General features: G+C 39.5%; 1 protein-coding gene across 2 annotated transcripts in view; it reads right to left on the bottom strand.

The window, feature by feature from the left end:
- Window positions 1-24330, bottom strand: part of SHROOM2 (shroom family member 2) — a 116336-nt gene that overhangs the window by 67841 nt on the left and 24165 nt on the right. For both annotated transcript variants that reach the window (XM_065741356.1, XM_065741355.1), the window contains exon 2: window positions 680-831. In XM_065741356.1, the coding sequence (XP_065597428.1) occupies window positions 680-831 (152 nt within the window). The remainder of the gene's footprint in view (window positions 1-679; window positions 832-24330) is intronic.

The raw sequence follows: 24330 nt of genomic DNA, 5'->3' as shown, positions 1-24330 counted from the left end.
ATGTTGAACACAATTCTCAGCAATTTCACCACTGCAACAAAATTCTTTTTTTATTCTAATGAAAACATCAAAAATACACACATGAAAGACTCCTTTCTATATTTTGATAAAATTAGAAAGTTCATATCGACTAGTGGGAAAGACTGTTTCTTGTTCAGTTCACCCATTTTCAGGTTTTTTTTCCCAGCAATTATTTGATTTAACCTAATTTTAGCACCTGTCCATAATGCTGGAGACCTCAAACATTCTCACAAAGTGGGGAAACACTTTTCCAGAACCTTAATTCACAACCCTCTCCTCAGAGTCAAACTGGCCTGTACAGTAACTGTGTTAAAACCATTACCAATGTCAGCTTACAAATACAGAGGAAGCGGGGCAGGGAGGACAGTATGCTTCAGTTCCTGTATTTCAAGAGGGCAGAATAGAACAGAGTCCCTTCTCCTCCTGTTATAGCAGTATTCACACAATACACTGCCTCAGTTTTTGCTCTGATCAACAGGCTGCCTCCTCTACCCTTGTCTTATGTAACAATCCTGCGTTCAAGGAAGTAATGCTACTCAATATGAACACTAACAGCACTAAACCAGTCATAGTCAAGACAAGCCTTGGCAAATTTAGTTGTTCAACAGAAGAGAGACTGAAATACATCCGGTTTTCCAGCTGACTGTCACAAGCTTACCTTTTTACTACAAGCTTCAGTGTCTTGTGCGAACCTTTCACCAGACAGATTGCTTCTTGTCGGAAACCAGACAGGTCCACATCATTGATGCCAACAATTTCATCCCCAGCCAGCAACTTGTCCACAGAAGCAGCTTTGCTCCCATCTTCAATCTGAACAACAACCAAAACAAAGGTACAGGATTACTGAGGTTGCACAGTAACATGTTTAAAATAAGCTAATGGAGTTTCAATATTGGCTACATGTAATAATTACGACAGTAATTAAGTGGCTAAACTATCTGAAAAAAGGTTACAAACACTATAAAGAAAGAATAATGGTACAGAGAAAATAAGAACAAGAAAGAAAAATAGGGTGAAACTTCCTAAGAAAATCAGAAAACTCCATGGAAAGTAGGGAGTCAAAAGAACGTATGATCTGGACATCTGTTCAGTACAGTACAGGTGATTACACTTGGAAATAGTGTTCTGGGCAGGCATTTTAAAATCTAGTTCTCCAGAAATGGTAACCATATAGTGAATAATATTAACCCATACAGTCTACTCCAAAAATACAACATCCTGTGAGACCTCAAAATATTGCACAAACATCTTGTCTGGAAAATAAGCACATTTTCATCAGACACATAACATTTTGTAAAATACCTGAGAATTTACAGTCCGTACAGATACAGATAACTAACAGCTCTGGCTAGAACAGATAATGATCTGAGATCTAAACCATTAAAATAGCATGCTGCACTACCAAAGAACACAGCCATACTAAGGGATACACACTGGAAGATCATTTTGCTCCCATGAACATCTATTACATGCACTGAATTTTTACTGAACTACTGATAATGTGCAGTGAAACATGTACACAACAAATTGAAGAGTCATTTTTTGGCAATTCCCAAGAAGAAAGCATGCCCATTAAGTGTTGTCCTTTTTTACAATTGAAAAGAAATCCCAAAAGCTCAATCTGCCAGACTAACAAGTACTGACACTTTTAACTATTTCAAATGTAGCTATAGATGTTGAAGACTTTGCAATTCAGCTCCCCAGCTTGATTGGTTTGCTCCTTTCTCTTTTGCAGTCAAACACAGCTACTGGCATCTCAATTGCTTGGAATCATGACCTACACATTTAGGTTTCTTTATTCCTCCCTCACTTGCTCACAATCCATATCTCATCTCTTACAGACGTGACACTTCATGTTCAAAGCAAAGATTTTAATTTATGTCTTCATTTTATTTTGCCTCCATTTCAGAATCTCCAAGTCCCTTATTACTAAATGCCAGCGAAGCTACAAAGAAAAATTCCTTGTAATTGCCCCAACTACAGAAAGCTTCATAAAGAACAGCCAAAGTCAGTCATCAACAAGATAAACCCAGAGGAAGCCTAACTTCATGAAATCCAGAGCTTACGGTACAGGTTTTAGAGATACCCCAGCAATGAAAGCCTAAATTAAATAACCTAATAAAATAAGCAATATCTCTTGATGAAAGTACATTAGGATGATCTCATGCACCACAGCAATCTCATTTCATGCACATAAAAGGTCTCTTTATGTAATTTCAGGATAGACGTTCTTAAAAATCTTCAGACCTTTAAATCTAAGCCAAAAAAGAATGCAACGTAAAATGCTTGGTCTTATATACCACTGCAGAACACTCGTTATTAATACTAATCGAGTAGGTGAATTTTCAGAACTTCTTACCTTAATAGAAACACAGATAATTAAAGACAGAGTAACTTTATACATCCTGATACATCTAGCTTTCAACCTATGACCTGCCTGCATATCTTCTGAACATCAAGAATTAACAAAATATTCAATTCTCAGATCAAATCTACAGTGAATTTGCAAGCTGGGGAGCAGCAGTGAAAATCACTTAAAAGCAGGAGATTTGAAATTGAGGTTGTTGAGAATGGAGTGGCTGCCCTACAAGGAACACCAAAGCCATGCAGAGCTAAGTGAGACAACAAGCAACAGGGAACTCGTGAATCACAACCCTCCTCCAAACAGGCCACCTCCAGTCCTTCAGCTGTCCAGATTCACTTCTGGGTTGCCTCTAAATAAGCTGCATTTGGAGGTCTAAAGCCCAGCAGGTCAGAAAAGCAGAGGAAAAATGCTAATGAAAGGCAGACTTGAATCACTAGTAATGTAAGGAGAAGGTCAAACAGAGGTGAAAATAAAGGAAAATATGTTGCAAGAGCACACACTGCGAACTACAGAATGTAGATGCCAACCAACTGCAGCTCAGTGAAGTACCAACTTAATGAAAAGGGGTGAGAAGTCCATGTGCCACATGGATGTCAACAATTCAGAAGTCTGGACTTGAAGACCTTGACAGGGTCTTTTTTCGCCTTAAAAAAAATAATAATAAAAAAAAACTGTCTCCTAGGGTTTCAAGGAATGTTCATTGTTCTCTGTAAGCATGTTTGTTTTTTCTTTAGGCTGGCAATGCACTGACTGCAGGGAGTATTCAGTTACCTCCTCTGGAGTTTTCATTTCAGCAGGAGGCTACAAATTCCACACAGTGTAAGCTTTCCAAACAGACTCTAACTGTCCAAAACATTAACCACTCCCACAAATAATAAAAAATTAAAAATTAAAAAACAACAATAACACACAAACAAACAAACACTAAAATCCAGTTTAAGGCATGTTATAACCAAAGCACAATCTTGAAGCAGACCTCCATGCTACAGCAGAATTTAAACCCAAACTTTAAGAGTTAAGATCATACTGTTTATTTTGCCAATAATCAATATCTTTCTGATATTGGGTGCCCAGGAAGATCATCAGGAAAGAGCTGAAAACAAAGTCTTTGGAGAGGTTTTAAAATGAAGTCTTCAACAAAAAGACACAAAAAAGTCATGGTCAGGAGGCAGATGTGATGGGAGCACAGCCCTGAGCAAGACACAACCACGAAGACCAATGCTTTATTTTCTGATAAATACGAGACCTAAGGCTTCAAAAAACAAGCACAGCTATACTGCCCACCTTGGGTGAGTAAGAAAGAGTTCTAGAAATCCCCTCAAACCATCTTTTCAGTATGTATTAACAAATCACGTTCCTCTTATTATGCTAAATTAACAAGAATAAACAGCATGACTTCCTATCCTTAGCAGGGCCACTGATATTGCAACAAAAAAGTGTTTTCAAGAGGAGAGGAAGAGGATGTTTGCTGATGGAAAGCATCTGTTTAGATAGCCTCCAACTCTCACTCTTCAGTCCTTAATGATCTCCTAGGGCCCAGAACAAAGGCAAATTTTGGGATCCGTGAATGAGTGGGGGCTGAAACCACAGCTTTCTGCTGTCATATTGGTACAGACATTAAATGCTGCATCCCCGAAGTTATTCTTGGCTACAAAGTATCCTGCCCCCCAAAAGATGAAGACACTGATACAAGTAGCAGAAGCAGGTAATGGTTAGGACAACAACAGCATGAATGAAAAAAAAAAACCCACCCACAAGCATACTGCAGTGCCTGCAGTTCTCTACTGGAGAGAGGGTTTCAAACAGGGCAGTGGAGACGCACAAACACATTCCAGGGACACTTAGGGTCTGGATTCCCACTGTTAGTAACACATGTGAAAGGGAAAATAATAACCTACACCTCCAGCTTTAAAATGTGGCAGCGTTGAGGGGGTACACCACTGCTAGAGTGCAACCCATTAACTTCTGTGTTTACCAGCGCTGACGCTTTGCTTTAAATACCCGCATTCCTCTATAGGCACCTGTATAAACAAGCAGGAGCCAGGTTGGGGAAGTGCAGTGTCACACCAGATATCTCGTTTCGTTTACCATGACGACATCAGGACAGGCTTGTCCAGGCGCTGTGGACAGGGTGGGAGACAGGATGGAAACCCAAGCCCAGAGACAAACACAGGAAAAAACAGCTCCACTTATCAACATTCTGCTATCAGCTGTGATAAACTATTTTATCATAACTCACTTCTGCAGCCAAGAAATAGTTTTGTGATCATCTGTCTTTGAGCATCTAATATGGATAAGAAAAAACAACAACTAACAAACTTCATATGAGATCTTCAGAACCAGTAGAAAGTGTTAGCTATTCTGAGTTGCATGGAGTTAAACAACGGAGAAATACCTTTAAAGCTAAAATTTGCCATTTGCGTAACTTGGAGGAAACAACAGAAGTACGACACAAAGCTCAGCAAATCCATTCTGAGTGCTTCACTGGCAGGATTCATGGGTCAAGCTGGGACAGGATGAAGTGGGGCTGCAAACTACACTGGGACCAAACTGGAAAAGGAGCGGGTACACATATGAATTGCCACGCAAAGGCATGCATGCAAGGCCAGCATGCATAGCTATATATTCTTTCATATTGTCACTTTCTCTCTTCAGATTTGGTACTCGAACAGTAAAAGAGACTGCTGGAAGGACACTTGCACAGGGAACTACCTGTGGCCCCATTTGCAGATGAGTTCAGAAGCTGAACAGGAAAAAAACGCCCCAGTGTGGTCTGTTTCAAAGCAAGGAATTCACACACGCCTTCAGGCCACCAGCTGGTCATCTCTCACGCAGCAACTGCTCCTCAAGGCTATCAGTGCTCTGCATCAGCCACCAGACATGTGCTCGGAGGCACAGCTCCCAGAGAAGAAAGCCTAACTATGTGGTACCAACCTGCAAAGAGCAGGTCTACCTTCCTCCAGCCATTGCTGTCAATCTGGTGATGCCTGTACTGTTACCCAGACAAACATCCGTTAACAGTGATCCTCTTTGGTGGCACTCCCTGCCAGCAAAGAAGCCTGAGTTTCACTGTTGCTTGGTATCAGCACTTCACATCTCACTACTTATTGCCTGTGCTTTTTGCTTGGATTTGAAGTAAATTTCACAGCAAACTGGGTTAGATTTTAGAGCTGTCTGAATCGAGACATTGTGCTTCTCTAAAGGCAGCTTCTTTCTCCCTAGAACTTGGAGCTAGGGCAGGCCCAAAACTCAGGCTGGGCAATGTTATCAAAGTTCTCAGCACTGCATGGCACTGTTCGACCCCGGCCTGGCAGAAATGCCGCCTCCTGTCAATGGTGCTGCTTCACAGTCACGCTGGAAACAGTCTTTAAAGGGCAGAGTTCAGTAGTAGGGCACTGTCTTTCATAGCCATTTCTAATTGTTTTTTATTTGGTGTATTTAAACTACTGGATATTTGCCCAGCAATTTTATATTTGCTCGGCATTTTTCTTAAAGCAAGTATTCTATTTTGAAAAGCTGTCACTTGGTACAGTTCTTAAGTATTTGTTCAAGCCTTGCAATGGCGTCCACTCCGCTGTTTGGATTAAGGGCCTGCTGTCACTTCCCCTCTAACAGGCCACTCTTGCAGAGTATTAATTACAGCTGTAAGAACTGACTCCAGGCTGTAACATGACTTCAGAGTTCCTAAACCAGAAGTGTTTAAGGAGTATGGCAAAAAAACTCTAACGCTACTCTTTTTAAAAATTAGTGGACAGATTAATGCATCAGTCCAACACTTGGTTCAAACCAATAACTGCTATTCTGCTGTGAGAAGACCTTGGTGATCCTAATCATGCTCCTGAAGGATTTTGTTACTGTGCCTTTTTGTGTCTGGATAACAGGCCCATTACAGACCCTGCAAATTAAAGAGGATGAACTCAAAGTAAAAAAAATCAATGAATCTTTGCTCCCTGAAGACAATGATCACAATTTACAGATGTAAAAATATCAGGAAGAGACTTCATGTAGATTTGCAAGTTTGAAAACGTGTACAATGAAGGTTTCTTTTAAAGATTTTTTTTTCAAACTGATTCCATTGTTACAGCAGCATTTCATCGATGCCCAACTGTTGTGCAAACAAATAAACCTAAACAAACAAACAAACAAAAAAGGAACAGTCCATTTCATTGTCTTGATAGCACAGAGTTAATATATCAGGAGAAGGAGGTGGACCTGCACAGTGTCAGGGATGCCTGATTTGCCATTAGCACCTCAGGTTTGCAGGACAAATTTTACAGCTTCTAAATAAATTTCCTTTTTCCAGTTTAGTGTGATTTATCACAACAGCACGTAGAAAGCATATCCAGGCCTCTACATCCCCACATCACCCACCCCAGAAGGCCTATCATATACAACATTTCTACAGAGTAAATATATATATACAAACCCAAGTTTTTAAGGGGATCTTCCTATAAAAGAGCCCCTCTAGGGCAGTGCACATCAAAAAGGGGAGCTTCCGAGCCCTGCAGTGGTAACAGCTCAAGTTTTAATTTATTTTCCTAGCACCTCACCAAGATATTCTCCTACTGCTGTTAATTAGAACAGCATTAGTCCAGACAAGCTGTGCATGCCGTGTTTAAGAATCACTCAAGAAATGCTAACTCACTTATTTTCAGCCAGCAGCCTGGTCTTGTTTTTTACAGAAGACAATGACACTTGAACCATGAGAACCTATCTGGACTTACGGGTATGTTACAGTTTTTAAAATGCATTTCCATCTTTTTTCCAAAGCGACAAAATGTAAGAAAGGAGCTACATGTCTATGCTGTGGAAGACACACATCTTGGCAGAAAGCCAAAACAGGACTTCTTTCACTATGTAGGGTTCACTTATTCTCACACACCTTCCATCAAAGAAGTTTGAAAGGGTTAGCTTATAGGTATTTTCTTTTGCAAATTTACTTACAGATGATTATATATAGACTGCTTATGTATGTAATCTCAGCAGTTAACATTAAGCATTCTTTATAGGCCTACATTTTTGTACTTACAGCTACCATGAACAGTGATAAGAACAGATAAAAAAAAGAGGTTACACATAGAAACAACTTGCATTTTATCTTTGCAAACTGATAACAGGAACAGAATTCCAAGAGGAAAAATACAACCTGACAAAGTAATCTTTACGATCAGAAGGTTCAAGGCTTTTCTACTTTGCAACAACCGTATACTTCCACAAGGTTGACTTTGCTTTTTGCCTTCCTGTGCGTCCCAGGAAAATAACGTCACAGCTTGCCAATGTGCCCTTGACAATAACGTGCTGAATGCAATCCAACAGCCTGTGCGACGCCACTGTGTAACTAGGGAAAAGGCATGACTTACTGACATATTACAAAAAAATAATTATGGAGTGTTCATGCAGTCATGCAGGTATGACTGTGCAATAATTACAAAGGAAAAGTCCAGTTTCACTAACATTATAGCCTGTGAAGAACTCCAACAGGCCTCTGCGGAAGCCTTTGAAATATCTACTGGGCAGCAATTAAATACTTACTGAAAAATGCATCTATCTTATGCAGTCAGCAAATCTAAATGCTAACCTTCTACTTAAAATTTAAGTTGCGCTTACGCCATCTTACTGACTGCAGTGTCTTCCAGACAAAGGTAGCACTAAATAAGACAAAGCAACAGCAAAAACTGCCTTATTCCCTGTTAGTTTCAAAAAGTTCTGTGAGGAGTTTGCCAAAATCCACAGCAATTTTAGAAACAGCACTAGGTTTGCATTCTTCTCTCACAGAGACCTTTTTTTAACAGAATACATGCCTTGGTACACTTATATTGTCTTTGCCTGTGAGTCACATCCATGACCTGCCGCTTTCGTCAGAAGAGTTGTTCATTTTTCATATGGTCAACAACTGCACCACTTCCAAATAATTTCTCCAATAATCAACTCCTGAAAACCCCATTTTAATCACAGAAGTAGTTTTTAGCAGTTACCACTGAAGCCCAGTGAGAACAACACAGTATTTCTAAGCAACAATGAAGTAAGCTTAAGCATTGATGAGAATGACCTGTTCATATAAGAACAGAGATAGCAACTTCTTGAACAAGAATTCCCCTTTGAACTATTACTCTTTTTTTTTTCTTTTAAAGTCTCACTAAGATGCTGACTCTCAAAACATGCCTTATTTTTTGATTCCTCCATCCATTCTTCTGCCAAGAAAGTCCCAAAAGAAGGGTCAAGCTCTTCCTAAAATGCGAGTTTGCTGACAACAAATTTTGTTCTTTGCATTAGCTTTTGCTCACTGATCAGAAGTGGTAATCAGTCAGACTCACAAAGTACCCAAATTACAGACTGAAGCCATACTTTGCCACTATCTCCCTCAACAATTCTAACATTTAAAGCCAAGTTGAAACAAGATAAGAAGATAACTCTTCCCTCCCTGGTGCTCTAAGGTCCCTTCCAACCTAAGCCATTCTATGACTCTAAGAAATAGAATCTGTCCTAGTTCATCATTACACAATCTGTTCAACCCCGCTCATTACAAGCACACATTACTTCAAACTGCACAGACATGAGAATTTGTTGGCACTCCATGAGATCCACCCATTTGCTGTACATTCAATATGCAACCTCCATTCTCCTTTCTTAGGGAAATAAAAAAACGGAAGTCAGTGGGAAGACTCTGAAGAAAACAAAAATAAGAATTATTACAGAAGCAAAGGAGGTCAGGGTAACCTTGCCCTTAGTTTCTCCTATGTTCATGTTTATTCTGTTTGCAGCCCAGTAAAGGAAGAGAACTTCACCTATTCCACTTTCACCCAGCGTTCAAAAATGAAAAGGCCAAGTAAGCGAACACTACAGATGATAGAAAATGTATTTTTCTAGGGCACAAACAGTCACACATCTGCTTCCAAAATGAGAATAAAAGGTTCAGAAAGCAAATTCTGGAAAGTACTGCATGGTGGTTTCTGCCCAAGTTGTTTCCCTTTCTCGATTTGTAGTATCTGAACCTTCTAGTGTGGACACCACAGGGTTGCTCTTAAAGACAGAGACTGCTAACACAGCCCGTGTGAATCTCTCACGACACCATGGCAATAAAAGCCAAAAAGCATAACAGTAAAAAGCTAGGAAGTGTTTTTATTCAGTTTATCAAGAAGATATTTCATGGTACCCAACTACCAAACCTAAGACATACACTCATTTGAGCAGCATATGAAACAGCCATCATGCATCTACAGCTAAGCACCAACTTCTTAAGCATACTCTGAGTCACAAACCATAAACATGCGAAATCCAGTTCTGCAGGGAGGGACTAATCTATAGCAATCTGTACCCCAAAACATCACTCCCATTGTAGTGATTTTTTTCTTAAGAAACTCTAGCATTGTGCTGTGAATTTGCAATTAATGCATTAAAATCGCCATAAAGTAACAACTTTACAGAAAATACACAAATAAGCACTTCAAGAAGCTGAAAGTATTTAGCAGTAAATCTTGATGGAACACAGGAGAATTTTTATGTTCTGAAATTGGAGTATGCTTACTACTCTACATGGACGTTTTCCAAATTGGCTTTCATTTGTAGTTCTCCTTCAAAAGCTTCACCATATAGCAGATGTTGATGACATAATTAGCTTTAAGAGCAAGTACTTCAGTTAAAAATAAAAAGTTTTAGAGAAATACCAAAACTCACACACTCATGCAATTAGCTGCTCTTCCTGATTAGGAGAGTATGTACTTAATTACATCAGAACTTCTCATTTTGTCAAATATCTTTAGTTCTATTGGGCAAAAGAACTCATCATACGTGCATACACACTAATGTAGCTCAACACTCACAAACCCACCACACAGCACTTGCAGAAGTATGAATGGAATTTCAGGGAAGAATGTTTGTACAGCAGTTCTTGGACTAAAGGAAAAAGGTTGTAATTATACTTCTATTTTTCTCATGCAGTGATCCCACCATCTACATATGCACATGTGCATGTCATATGTATGGCTTATGTCACACACTGCTGCCTATGTCGGTGAACAAGAATACTTCTCAGACTTGTGAATCCCAGCAGAATGTAATGATCCCAATTAAAAAAGAAATATTCGTGTCTTAGCATGCCAGATTAGAATGTCAGCATTGCCAGGACTGTTTTAAATACTGTACTGAACAGGAAATTTTGAACTCGTACATCCTGGTAACTGACAGACAATTAAAGACTGTTTGTACTAGTGCCTTGAAATGAGTCTGACACTGTTAAGGAAACTGAGAATATTGTGGAACCCAGAAGATACTGCCTGTATTATTTATGAACACCATGGAACAGCTGTTTTCCTTTGAGACAAGACAGGTCTTAAAAGCTTGAGCCAAAGTATGCAGAGAGCTGGCAGCAAAGCAGTACTTTTTGCTCTAGAAAATTTCTCTAAAGGCAAATTCTTGTGACCACCTTCACAGAAAAGCCATGCACTCTTCTGAAGGGACACTGCAGGCTTAACACCCAAAACTTGCCTTTCATTCCCAAGACTGCCACCATAAGCTCTTTTGCTCCAAAAGGATATCCTGACTGTATCCTAATTCTGGAAATGGCAAAGTGCAAACAAAGGATTTCCGAGTTGAAAATACTGAATTTTGTTGTATGTGAAAGATCTCTGCAGCTAGGACGAGATTCAATAGCAAAGTAGAATTTTTGTAAACACAGGCTCAGAGGTTGGAATTTAAAAGTCAAACTCATCTGTGAAGATCACTAAGTCAAAGCGTCATAGGTCTCAGATACATTTTGATTTGACTAAACTTTTTGCTTCCCGATGAAAAACACAGCAGTATTATTTGTTTTGAGAAAAGGGGTTGACCAGCTTTTTTACAGAATAATAGGGCCTAGTAAATGTTGTTATGGATCTAAGAATACAATCAGCACTGCATTAGTTGCATTGCAAACTCAATCATAAGAATGAAAATAGTTCACTTTTATTTTTGTAAATAAAAAATGTACTGAGAAGGGTGTAATTTCAGTAATGCTTAGGTTTCGAAAATGCTGCCTGCTTTACTCCTGCTTTACCATACCACATATGCCTTCCTTCTGGATCACTGACAGTACAGGTTCAAGCTTCAAGAATGCAAAGCTACTCTTTAGGACAAACCATGCCACTTCCAGACGCTCAAGTGTTCTCTCATTCTTAGGTAAATCCATCATGCAAGTGGTCTTCCACCATTTCCCAGCTGAAGCTTAAAATCTACAGTTCGTGCTTACTTCAAATTCTCTAACAACCTTCCTAACAGTGAATGTTTCTGCTTTGGTATAATCAGAAAAATCTTTCTCAACACTGCCTCAAAATTTTCACTGTGTGAATTAATTCTCAGCCAAATAAACCACTGCTAATTCTTCCTAGGACTCTTCATTCATAGGTGCTTACATAATAAGTTGGTGTACTTTAAGATAAAAAAAAACAACATTCGAGATCTTTTCATCATATAGTATAGAAAGTGGCAAGCACACTGCTGAGTGGATCTATCCCTCCGTAGTAATGAGAGCACAGCAGCAGTTGAGCACGTTTGCTTTTTGGTAAGAGCTTCTTTAATTGCTAATGTCATGGTGATATGTTTTAGACTCAACTTACTAGGAAGGGGCCTACTTTTCAGCTTTGTCTTTATAGAGAGTGCAATTTGTACTTCTCAGCTCTGGAAGGAGATAAGAGAAATGGGAGGTGAAAAAAGAATCAAGGGTTCACTCTTGTGGTTTGCAAATTCATTTTGCTACTGCAGTCTTGTCTCTGGCTTTTGAATCAGTTGGGGAAAAGGCTGACTTTCTCTGCACAGATGTTCATGCTAGGCTACTTCCATAAGAAACTCCTTGTTGAACTGAGAAGTTTCTGATTATCTATTTTAAGCACTTTGCTACTATAAACTCTAGGCACTAAAAGTCAATGAGCAGCTTGGAAGTTGTTAGAAGCTTTTTGTTTGTTTGAGCTATCTATGCCTCTGAAGATTGGTTATTGTAAATTTTTTAGTATTTGTTAGCTCCTGAAGATGAACCCTGCTTCCTTGCTAAGAACTACAATTCCACTTTTAACAGACAAAACCAATGGCATACTTAGAAAGCAGAAAGCTTAAAAGGCAAAAAGCTTTTGCCTGTTTAATATTAAAAGGGTATATTATTGCTATGGATCAAATTCAAGGTTGTTGAAACTAAGAATATATTAGAAACCTCTTACAACCTCTTTATCACAAGGACAGCTAAGGACTATAGGAAGCATGAATTCACATGACTTGCTTCCTCCTGTATATGTACAGCTAATACTTCATAAATAAAGGTCTTAGTTCCAAAGGCACCTTTGGAGGGGAAAAATGCTACACAAACACACCCAAATGGCATACAGCCCTAAGAAACTGAAGGAAAGTTGCACTGCTGTCCTTGTTGGGTTTTTATATGTTTCCAGAGGCGCAGATATGCCTACTGGGAGTACATCCCAAAGCTTCCTGGTAAGCTGAATGAGCTCTGCACTGAGGAGAAAAACACAAGGAGGCAGAGATGGGGTAAGCAAGAGTTCATTTCAGTTGGCTGAGATCCATATCACATTGCAGGTAAAGCAGCCAAGGTATTGTACCAATGTGGTTTGTAGTTGGTGCTTCCTCACACACTCCACAGAAGGAAGAACTGCAGCTTCTCACATTGGGGGGTTTCCAATAGATGAGTAAGACTGAAGTACAGGAAGACAGATAACTGTGCTATGAAAGACCTAAGATTTCCATTTATTTATCTGAGGAAAGCTGCAAGGACTCCTCCTGTGTTCATATTCTTTATTTTCCAAGTTGTACAGAATAACCGTCAGAGGAAACATTTCATTAAACTCCCTCAAGTGCATGGATTAGTACTACTTAAATAAAGTAGAGTATCTACAATACCTCTCATTTCCTTTTCTTAGCTGCTGGTTTCTGCTTTTGTACAGAAAAAGCAGGGATTTCCTTACTCCAATGTATTAATTAATTACATGAAGCTGGACAGACTGCATGGCTACAGATAGGATTTTAGAGCTACAGCAACAGATCTGTAACAGTTATCCGTCAATGGTCTTTTATTTTCTACACAACACACAATTTAAATCTCCCTGCATCTTCTGTGAGATATTCCAAGCCACAAGTTTGTTTTTATCTTCTAGTCATAGTTTGTTCGCTACAAACAAAAAACTATTACATGTTGTTGCTGTGCAACAGGTGGCAGCAGAGAGGCAGTTTGACAAAATGGCATCTGAAATGGAAGTGCATACAAAGCAAAGGTATGCCACTGAACTCCTCCACTCAGAAAAACAATGGAACCCACTGACATGCCCTGACGCTTACTGAATGTTTGAGGAGATCAAGAAGTGGATGTGAGCACAGTGAGGTGGTGGGTGGTGTGTTTCAGCAGTGTTAACAGCTACATGAAAGATAAGTCACATTCCATATGGCCATCCACAGCTGTCACGCCATAAAATGAAAAGATCTCGATCAGCTCACCTGTGCACATTGCTGGATTGGTGGAACTGTGTATAGAACTGAATATCAGCTTCAATACATTGGAAACAGTGGTGGCAACGTTCAAGTATCACAAAGTTTGTGTCAGGTGGGGCCCACAAATGCTCACATAGAAACAGAAAGAACATTGTATGAAAGTTGGTTGGGACCTAGTGAACAAATACAAGGCTGAGAGTGATGGTTTCCTGGATCACATCCTTATAGGTGTTACCACTATGAACCATAATTAAAATGTCAGTCCATGGAGTGGCAACATGTAGATTATACATCAAAGAAAATGTTTGAGACACAGCCCTCAGCCGGTAAAGCAATGTAGACTGTCTTTTGTGACAGCAAAGGGGTGATGATTCTGGATTTCCTGGAGCCCAGATAAACCACCAACTCTGGCCACTACTTTGCAACGCTGACTAAGCTGAAGGCTCAAACTTCCAGAGTCAGGCCAGAGAAGACAGTGTTTCTCCTGCAATATAGTAATGCCATGCTTCATACCAGTTTGAAGACCATGAAACATATTGCCAATCTTGGCTGGACTGTCCTGCCACATCCACAGTATAGTTTGGATTTTGCACCTCCTGAGTTTCACTTCTTCACACCAATGAAACACAGACTGAGTGAGCAATGTTTTCTTATCAGTACCACCATCACAGCAGCAGGTCCCCTAAACTGGTGTAGATTTTTTCACAAGCACAGCACACAGGTTCTTGTTTATCGCTGGCAAAAATTCATTGCTAATGGTAGTGACTGTTGAAAAAAAGTGTTTAGTAGTAAGTATTTGCTCTATCATATAGAGTTACAGGGCTCTTTGTATCCACTGCGGTTGCCACGGAAATAAGCAGGAAGCATTATTTTCAGAGCGGCCAACATACTATAGTTATTATTTGTATTCAAACATTGAACGTGCTTTCTGAAAGCACAACCATTTTCAGTACACATCCCCCAAATACTTCACATCTTTACTACTCATATTTTCAAACTTTTTTTGGACAGTGGTCCTCCCATGAAGTTTTAAGCTCTTCTGTGACCCATAATATCTACTCTATATATATACATACACATATACATATTCTATATACTCTTCCTGGAACACTGCTGTACTTCATCTAATTCTGGATTATCACATTTCATATTCACCTGGAAGGCACAAGATATAAAGAACAGGCCTCTTAGTTGACTAGTTTAGTTATTAACAGAAGTGACTGAAGTACTTTTGGGGTCCAGCACACAGCCACACTGCACAGCAGTTTAACCAGGAATAAAAAAGCAAGTCTACAAAGAATCCATTTGTTCTGCTTCAGAGGTTTATCCCCCCAGTCCTACACACACACACAGCCAATACAGTGATGACTGTATTAAAGGCTACTAGTTTTCTCCCTTCACTGCTTCACTGTAAGCAAATCTCCAAGAGCCAAGTACTTTAAGCACTACCACTCATGCAACACACTCCACAGTGATCTAACAGATACTCAACCAGACAGTCTGCTGCCATAGAGCCAGCAATATCATCTGATATCACAACTATGGCAGGATAGCTCAGTATTAATTTTTCAAGAGCTGAGCACAAAGCAGCAAATAAACAGGTAACTTAGCATACTTAGTAATGCTATCATCTGCTTGCTAATATTGCTTAAAACTGTAAAAATGGAGTTGGGAAAAGAAAAAAGGAAAAAACTTCCTACAAGTAGGAAACCAATGTTGCTTACTTCACCCTAAATCCAAATGTGCATTTTCAGGATTCTTACAGAGAGCCTGTCAAGTGCATGCAAGGAAAAAATGGCTGAGCTTTCAAACTTGTGCAATTTAAAAAATGGTCTCCTGATAAGAACACAAGCCTCCTCTCCTCTGTCAATACTTGGTAATGCTATTCCTCCACACTGGTATTACATTGCACCTCTCCAGCCTTTCCTTCTTTTCTCTCTTTGCAAATTGAAAACACTTTTCTTCAGGATGATAAACTAGATTAGGAGGCAATACAAGCAAGCTTATTAATTATACATATGCACAAGGAGCGCAACAGTTGCTCCGCTTGTCAAGAGGATTTAAAATATAAGCAGCACAGAGCCAGAAACACACCCAGCAAGCAGTGAGTCTTCTGTCACAAGGCCATAAGTAAAAGAGTGATCTTTTACTGACAACAAGCCCTAGGTAAGACTCATCAGCACATCTTTAAATTCTGCGCAAAAGGAGGAGGACAGTCACGCTGTAATCAAGTTTAACATGAAAGAAGTTTTTATCATTCAGTGTACTGAAAGTATTATTTTTTTTTAATACACACTTAACACAAGTCCATTTTGCAATGTGTCAATTTTCTAAGAACAAACTACCCAAACTCCAAAAGACAAACCATCAGCCTTCTTCATAGAGGAGCATTGTCCGTAACCTCTAAGGCTGTATCAACTTTTTCAAAGGTATGAGCTTTATCCAATTTCAAAGAAAAGAAAACAAAGAAAGAAGACAAAGAAAGAAGAACATAAACAGGAAAAAGAACACAAACCTAAACAAAGATACATCCTTAAAGAAATCCAGTTGTGACAAGGCCTGATTTTCTGCTGTGCTACCTCTGAACAGGGAAAAATTGAAGAGTAATTTCATGACTGGAGCACAGCAGCTGAAAGCAGCCCCTGGCACCGCAATAGCCAGCAGAGGAGCATAGACACTGGTGAGGAGAGCCCACTGCCACGGCTGCTGGCCTCACAGCATCATAAGTCTCCTTGCCCCAAGCTCTCTGCCCACCCCCAGGCACAACAGGTCACCTCGCAGTACTGCACATGTGTTACGCTGTATAACATTTGGGTTAAGGATTTCTTCTGCTGTTCTACAGCTGATAAATTCAGAGCCATTTTATCAGGCTGCGCATTGTTTGTGGAGGATTCCATCCCCAACACTAGACAAACCTACACAAGCAAGAGGCGAAGCACGGAACCACCCTACAACACTCTTAAACCCACTCTTAGGCACAGTCAATAGCAATGTTTTAAGGAACTGCTTTAAGGAACTTTGTAGAAGTTAGTAGTCATTTTGGTGTGCACGAGAAGACATGCAGCAAAGCATTCTGCATGAGTTACTGTAGAGCAATTTGACTGAAGTATTGTACCCAGCAAAACAGCAATCCGAATCAAGTGGTTAACTGGGGAGGAGGAAACAAAGGAAGAGTCTAAATCAAAGGAGGTGTATTCCTCAGAGGTTATAAAAATAGTTATGTGGCTAAAGAGACAGAACACCTCTCTGTTAAATGGACACACTGGCAACATTTGAAAGCATTAAAGTAGTATCTAAACACATTGAAATTTAACAAGTTCTCCCCAAGATTTACGGAAACCGTCACACAATACCAGTCACTAAAAGCTTGATTTTTTTGGTGTTTGCTTTTAAAAAAGAAAGGTACAGATTGTCTGTCTATCTCGTGTCATCACAACACTGATACAGATGATATAGCAAGCTCTGGCTCACAAGTACCTACTCCGGCATTAAAGAAATATTGCAATTTACTTGCTATTTCTTTGTTGGATTGAGCAACACCAAAACAGGATTGTTTCCAAAGTGTTTAATCCTAAAGTGCATTTCTATTAAAATCAGTTCGCTAAGATGCTGAGTAGGCAGACTGGAGACACAGTAAGCCTTTACCAGTTCATTTCTCTGTCTCAAGGAGAGCTTTAAGGGAATGCTTGTAGAATGACTAGGCTAGATAAGAAACTCCTCAGCTAAGTTTGGCTAGTTCTCAAACTGCAATAGCTTTAACGTAGTTGTTAGGATCTGGAGAGTGATTAAAAAAAAAGTAAGTTATCTGGATCGCAACATTTAACATCTGACTAGTAGAAAGAAGAAATAATTTTCACTCTGTAAAATATTTTCACTTTTAAGACAGAACATATTAACTAAGGGAAGAAAAGGACAAATCAAATGGCTTAGACTCTCCAGCAGTGTACCTACGGCTCACGGTTAAAGTACAACTGACCCCACACAGAGCCATTTGAACAACTGCCAAATGCATGCAGCAAGTTGGGAATTTTCATGCTCTGCTAAGGCAACTTTCACATCACTCACTGGTTTCACCTCAGATCAAAAGCACCAAAAGAAAAACTGCAAAGAATCTGATCACAGATGGCTCTTACTAATGTTTTCTACTTAATCTCCTCTGGAACGCAAGGTCATGGCCCTCTCGTATTTTAAAATGGATCTATATACCACATGCACGCTCTATTACTGTCACTGTAAAACTAATATTTTGTTTTCTCAACTGAGCAAGATAACTAAAGGAGTCCACTGGAGCCCAGAAAAACGCTCATAAAACATGCATGTGGCTATTGCTTCAGGTGTGATGGGACTTTCCATGCTGCTTACTGCTGCATAAATAAAAACAACAAGCATTTAGTATTTTTTTAGTTATCTCTGTGTCTGTCGCAGTCATACAGGTGCAAGAGCTGGAGCGGTACCCCTAGTACTGTAAAAGGAGCATCCCACTCCTGCCCATGCAGAAGGTACATACCCATGCAATGAAGGTGCAGTCATTGTTCATGCCACCTTCTTTTTTGGCCATGGAACAAGTCTATCTTCACACGTCCTGGCTTCATGCCGTGCACCAAGTTTCAATTGACAAAAATCAAGGAAATCCAAGTCTATTCATGTTGCAGAACAGACCTAGTCTTCCATCAGGTTCACAGCTTCCAAACATTTAAGAAAAAATAAGACTAAGTCTGCCTTAATCTCTCTATTCTTCCAGAGATATTCTCCTTACTAAAAAGCTCCTTTTGTCACACGTTCAAACAAAAAGACTCTGAACTTTCCATTTGAGATTTATTTTGACATTTATTGCTGGATATGCTCTTCTGTTGGCAAAGAGATTATGTATCATAATTACCGAACAAAAAACTGATGATTCGAAATCTGTGTTCTGCTTGTTATTAGGAAGCTCAGCAACTGTGAGAGCACAGAACTGAAGCTAGCTAAAACATCTCACTTGAAAATAAGTTAAACCAAATACTCTGAAAATAAAAACTGTCATAAATTTCATTTAGAAATCTCCCTTGACATGATTAATGTTGACCCTCTCCCTTTTTAAGTTCTCAAAAGTGGTGAGTAGAGAGGGAAAGTTTTTTACTTTTCTGTTTTCAAACTTCAAATAAGCTAATTTTTCAATTTTTTGTAAGTGGTTTGTGTCTTACAATCAGCACTTTCTAACTCACAAACAATTTATTTTATAACAACCAAGTAAACTCTACCAAACAACATTTATCGCGTTTCTCAGAGCTATGTGCAGATTATACAAGGCACACTGCCAACTCTGAATAATATTTAAACTACAGACAGGGTGATGTCTGTATGAAAAGCATTACACTGGGTAAAGTGAGATCAACAACCCTAGAAAGGCCAGTTACATCACCATTCTCTTCCTTCATTTTTGAAGAGGTCAGACTTCTGGACTTTGAGATCTCGTGTTTTTACATTCTGAGCTTATTTGGCTAGAACTCCCTCCTCCAAGTAACAGGTTCAATCTTAACTAGAAACATGAAAGGACGATGAAGATGTTCATTTGAAGGTCATCTCATAGCAGAGTTTCTCCCTCATTTCATAACGCGTACATGCATACACTTGTATGTATCCAACATGCAGCAAGCAAGTAATAATACCTTCAGATTCAAAAGTTGGCTCCCCAGAAGATGAAGAAATGCAAAACTACAGTTACCTGTACAAACAATGAAAAGCTTCCACTACCATGGTCTTTTAAAGCCTCAGTCAAGCACAAGAACTCAGCATACTAAACACTCCATTACTATACCTGAAGAGCCTGTTTCTTCATTCAGAAAAAAACATACAATTGAAACACACAAGAAGACACAACATAATCAAACAGAAAACTAAGTACTGATTCAATCCTTTACAGGGAGCAGCTGGTACCATGGAAGTACAAAAGGAACAAACATTTTTTGCTCAAACTTTGAGTAACCGTGCAGCTGAAATTAAAACTGTGGATGAATAAGAAGCTGAAGTCATCTCAGTAACAGGTGAGAGAAGATAAGCTGACTACCTTTCATGCAAGAGCTGAGCCGAAGGAGGTACATATGAAGGTAGTCTCAAATCAAAGCAAGAGTTGTTTCAGCTAGCTTACATCCCTCCTGACCTACTCCATGGATGAACCACTCATCAGCATGTCCAACTCTTAGACTTTCTGTATGGATAACGTTCAAGATTTCCTCTGCTGCAACATCCACCATGAAAACACTACCAGGCATGGATGCACTTATGTGATGAAGGTAAGAAGTCACATTCCTGCTCTCAGGTCAGGGACTTAGAACATAACCGAGCTACAACTTCAGGCATTCCTTCTTCTGCCCTAGTTCCAGATGAGTGCTTGCAGAGAAAGAACCCTCACTTCAACTCTTAAGTGTTACCTACTGATTGCATAGAAATGGTGGCATTTCAGAAGAGGCTAGTTTTGTAGAAATATGAAAATTTTTAGGAGGAAAGAGGCACAGTTTCCTTGGGCAGCTGTTCTAACAGCTGACTGCCTTTACAGTAAAACAGGTCTTCCTTAGACCCACTCTGAACGTGTGTGGCTTCAACTTATACTTTTTGGTTTTCTCCTCTAATCTCAAGTGGCCAAAATAGGGTTGTCATCCATATTTTCAGGAACCACTTCCTTAAATAGTGCCATGTTTTCCTTATTTGGATATTAAGTATATTGCCTCTAAGTTCAAATTCTTAAAACATCAGCAGGAAGACAAAACTGTGGTAGCCAGCAGGAAAAGCAAAATGGCTCTGACGCTGTGGAGAAAGCAATGCTTTTATCTCATAGCGCTGCCAAAATAACTAACAGATCACCTTGTGCATGATTCTTTGAATCACAGCCCATCCACTGAAAATAAGCAATTCTCTCTGGTTTAGGGGCCTTCTATAGCTCTTCAAGTGATGCTCTGCAATCCAGAATCACAGGAGGTGCCACAGCAGCACATAGCCAACTTCAGTCCAACTGAATACAAGTTGCTAGCCTGAATCACTTCCTTTCCTCTTATCCCAAACTAATTCTGGCCAGAGTTTCTGTCCTCCACAATCTTTTGCATGTGGGCAGACGGGAAACAGACCAGTAAGACAGCCTTCCTTCAGAATACCTATTCCTAACATCCAGGTTTCCATGCATTGCTTTCCTGTTTCAAATTAAGCAAAGCTGTCAATATTATTTGCATGTACTGCTTGTGAATCTCCAAAAATTAGGATAAAGTAGAACTACTTGACAAATGTTTTCATATAAGAGCATGTTTACTGCTACAGGATTGCCCAGAGAGTCCAAGTAAAAACGCCACTAAAATGGCTTGGGAGAAACACAAACAAAATAACCTAAACACATTCACACTAGGGTACAAGTATCTCATGCTCTGATAAAGATCTCATGATCCATAACTACTGGAAAGGAAAGATTTAGGGGACACTTCAGCCAAGTATTTAACTTTGCAGTAAATAACAGTAAATAATGCAGAGCCAATTATGAAAACCATTGCAAACTGTCCAAGCCATTCAAAATACCCAGTCTCTCCTTGCCCTGATGATTACATGTGCAGGTGGACAGTAAGAAATTAAAATTCCTCCATTCTCAACTGCCTTGAGTCAATTAGTCCTACAGTAATCAGATTAACTCCAGAAGGATGTTGCTGTGTTACCACTGCAAACGTGCCTCCTCTGCAAGAAACATTATTTGTAAGCATTTCCAGCACTCTGAACACAGAGGCTAAGAAGTCAGCAGGTTTGAAAGCAGAAATCCAGCAGTCCCACACCTTTGTGACATCTTTTCAAGCCAGGCTCAGGACATCTGTAGATGTGCTGCACGAAGAAGTCTGACAGCTCCCTATTTTGTTGCTACAGATAGTGGACCAAACACCAAAGTTGTCAAAACTGCAATTTCTTCACAAATTCTGATTTCAGCCATGAATGGATAAAGCAAAATTGAGATGCAAAGGTATGTAGATCAATTCCAAAATCTCTTCCCTCAAAAGCAGACCAGAGGCTTGTTCCAGTATCCAGAGATACATGCCAGTACAATATTAAAGGTTAGGGGGGTTGTTAGTTTGCCAAGTAGAGAGGGGTAAAAAGAGAAGCGTATAAATGAAACATTACAGCTAACCCAAGCCTGTAGTGCAGCTGTTAAGATACAGCAGGAGGGATCTGGATATCGTACTTACTGGATCAGCTGAAGAGGTCTAAGCAAACTGACTTTAAAATGAGAGCTGCAGAATTCCATTTATACAATGGGTGGCAACTGGCCAAGGATAATGTGCTAAAAATAAGAGGTCTAGAAAGATTAGAAGGCAAAAATGTTTCTTACATTATAGAACTAGAAAAGGCCTAGATACTCCTGCATATATAGCTATAAAACCACTCCTTCTTCAACAAGGGCATTCCAAGAATATACCCATCCAAAGACAAAATTGGGAACAAATGGGATAATCCTTTGCAAATGGATAAAAAAGAAGAAGACTGACAGACTAGAAATCCCAGGAAAAATGGCAAAAAAACCCAAACAACTCCTCTTACATTAAGACTCCACAAATATCACTACTCAACTTGATAAAACTACATAAAAAGGACAACATGAGCAAGTTTTAAATCTAATACAAATACTAAATAAAAAAAACTTCATAGGAACAGTATTATATTTCCGCAACGTTTCTTTTTGCTTTTTTTAAATGTTAAAAGATCAAAATGAAGCAGACTCAAAATCAGCATTCACAGAACAGACCAGACTACTTTTTTTAATTACAACTCCATGGGTAGGAGTTTGCAGAGATTCTATTTTCCAACATCCTTCATCCCCACAGGGAAGTTACTGTTTCAGTAATGGTGCAAGATGAAGTAACAGATGACAGAACTAAAAAGACATGCTCTCATCAACACAAGATTGTTTGCTTGAGCACGAAAAGTAGTTCCTTGCTATTTGCTGCATTAAAGAGGACTCTGCTGTTAGCAAAGAAAGCATCCTCCTCCTTCCCCTCCCTGCCTCCCCACTCAAGAGCTAAAATCCCATTGATATGGACACTCTGGGTGGAGTAACCTAACTTCTTCAACAAAGAAACCTTCCTTTTTTCCCAGACAAATTACTTGGCTGAACTTAAAAAATCTCCTTTTGCTAGTAAAAAAAAGAAAAATCACTATAACTACAGTTTCAAAAACAATCCCAGAATCTGCAGTGAAAAAACCCTACTGAATTAGACTTCCAAGAGTCAGCAACTCCTTAAGTTTATTTAAACAGAATTGTCACTCAAATATCAGCAAACTGCACAGACCACACCGAAAGGGAACTGAGCAACATAAATCAGGTGACTATTGTAGCTTCCCCAACAAAATCCAAACTCCAGCTTTTTAAAAAATGTCAAGACAGCTGAATCTCAGCCAAGTTGTTAAAAACGGCTGCATGCATTTAATTAAGTCAAAAATTGAAGCCAGATGGCACATACTGCTTTTCCAATTGACTAGATGCTGTCACAAGAGGCACTGCTTAAGAATTCCTTGATGATTCCTGGCACCAGTGGCTACAATCTCTTCCTATCCTCTGCCATATAACTTCTTATTTCTTTTTTTCCAGTCACCAAGCCTTTAAGGAGGGTGGGGAGGAAGAAAAAGAGAGCCCCTGAGATAAATTGACTCAGTGTGCGGAATGCGAGGCAAACATTCCTGTACAAATTCAGATCTGATTTATTTTCTTTAGAAAACTCCAGTTGCAGAAGAACCCCTTCAATTGCTGTTTTTTGCCTTATACCCTCCAGGGTCATCATCTGTCTTACAGAGAGAAAATGAAAAGAGATAACCATACATTCAAGGCACAGTGCAGCTGAGGATGTTAATACTTCAGCCAGCAATAAATGCAAGTGAACTGGTTAAAAAAGTTCTTAAGAAATTGGAAGAGTGCATCTAGAAGAAAACATTAACATTTTGTCTATGGACTGCGTACGTTCTCAGTTAATAATGACTGTAGGCTTTAGTGGTCAGCACACAGGCAGTGAACTCCTCCTCATCAGAAAGACTAACAGGTTATTGCTTGGTTGCAGTAAGAAGAGCTATATCAGATTGGGACAGAACCAAATGGAGATGCTGCATTTCACTTCCCTGGCTGCACAGAGCCAAACAGAGGCTATGAACCATAATGCTGTTCACGCTTCTCAGTGCTTGCACAAGGCACACACAGGGCCTGGAGAAGTGGGTATGAAAGGGAACAGAGATAAGGAAAAAAGCATCAGCAGAAATAAAGTGATTACACGTATGAAAAACACTCTACTGACAGAACACCTCTGCTTGATTTTTACTTGCAGATTTTCCTGTGTCCAAATTACTTATACAGCTGCCATATTGCTCCCAAAAGGACTCCTGAAGATAATTAGAGAAAAAGGTGGGAACCATTTTGCCTCTCGAATAGACAAGAAGGAAGGCTAAGAGGCTGTGCCTTGTATTCTCTTTCTATATCTCCATCAAGTCACTTG

Source organism: Cyrtonyx montezumae, unplaced genomic scaffold (genome assembly GCF_038088225.1).
Source record: "Cyrtonyx montezumae isolate F1298 unplaced genomic scaffold, pur_monq_1.0 scaffold_3, whole genome shotgun sequence".
Taxonomy (NCBI): Eukaryota; Metazoa; Chordata; class Aves; order Galliformes; family Odontophoridae; genus Cyrtonyx; species Cyrtonyx montezumae.
This window is presented reverse-complemented; position numbering and strand designations above follow the sequence as displayed.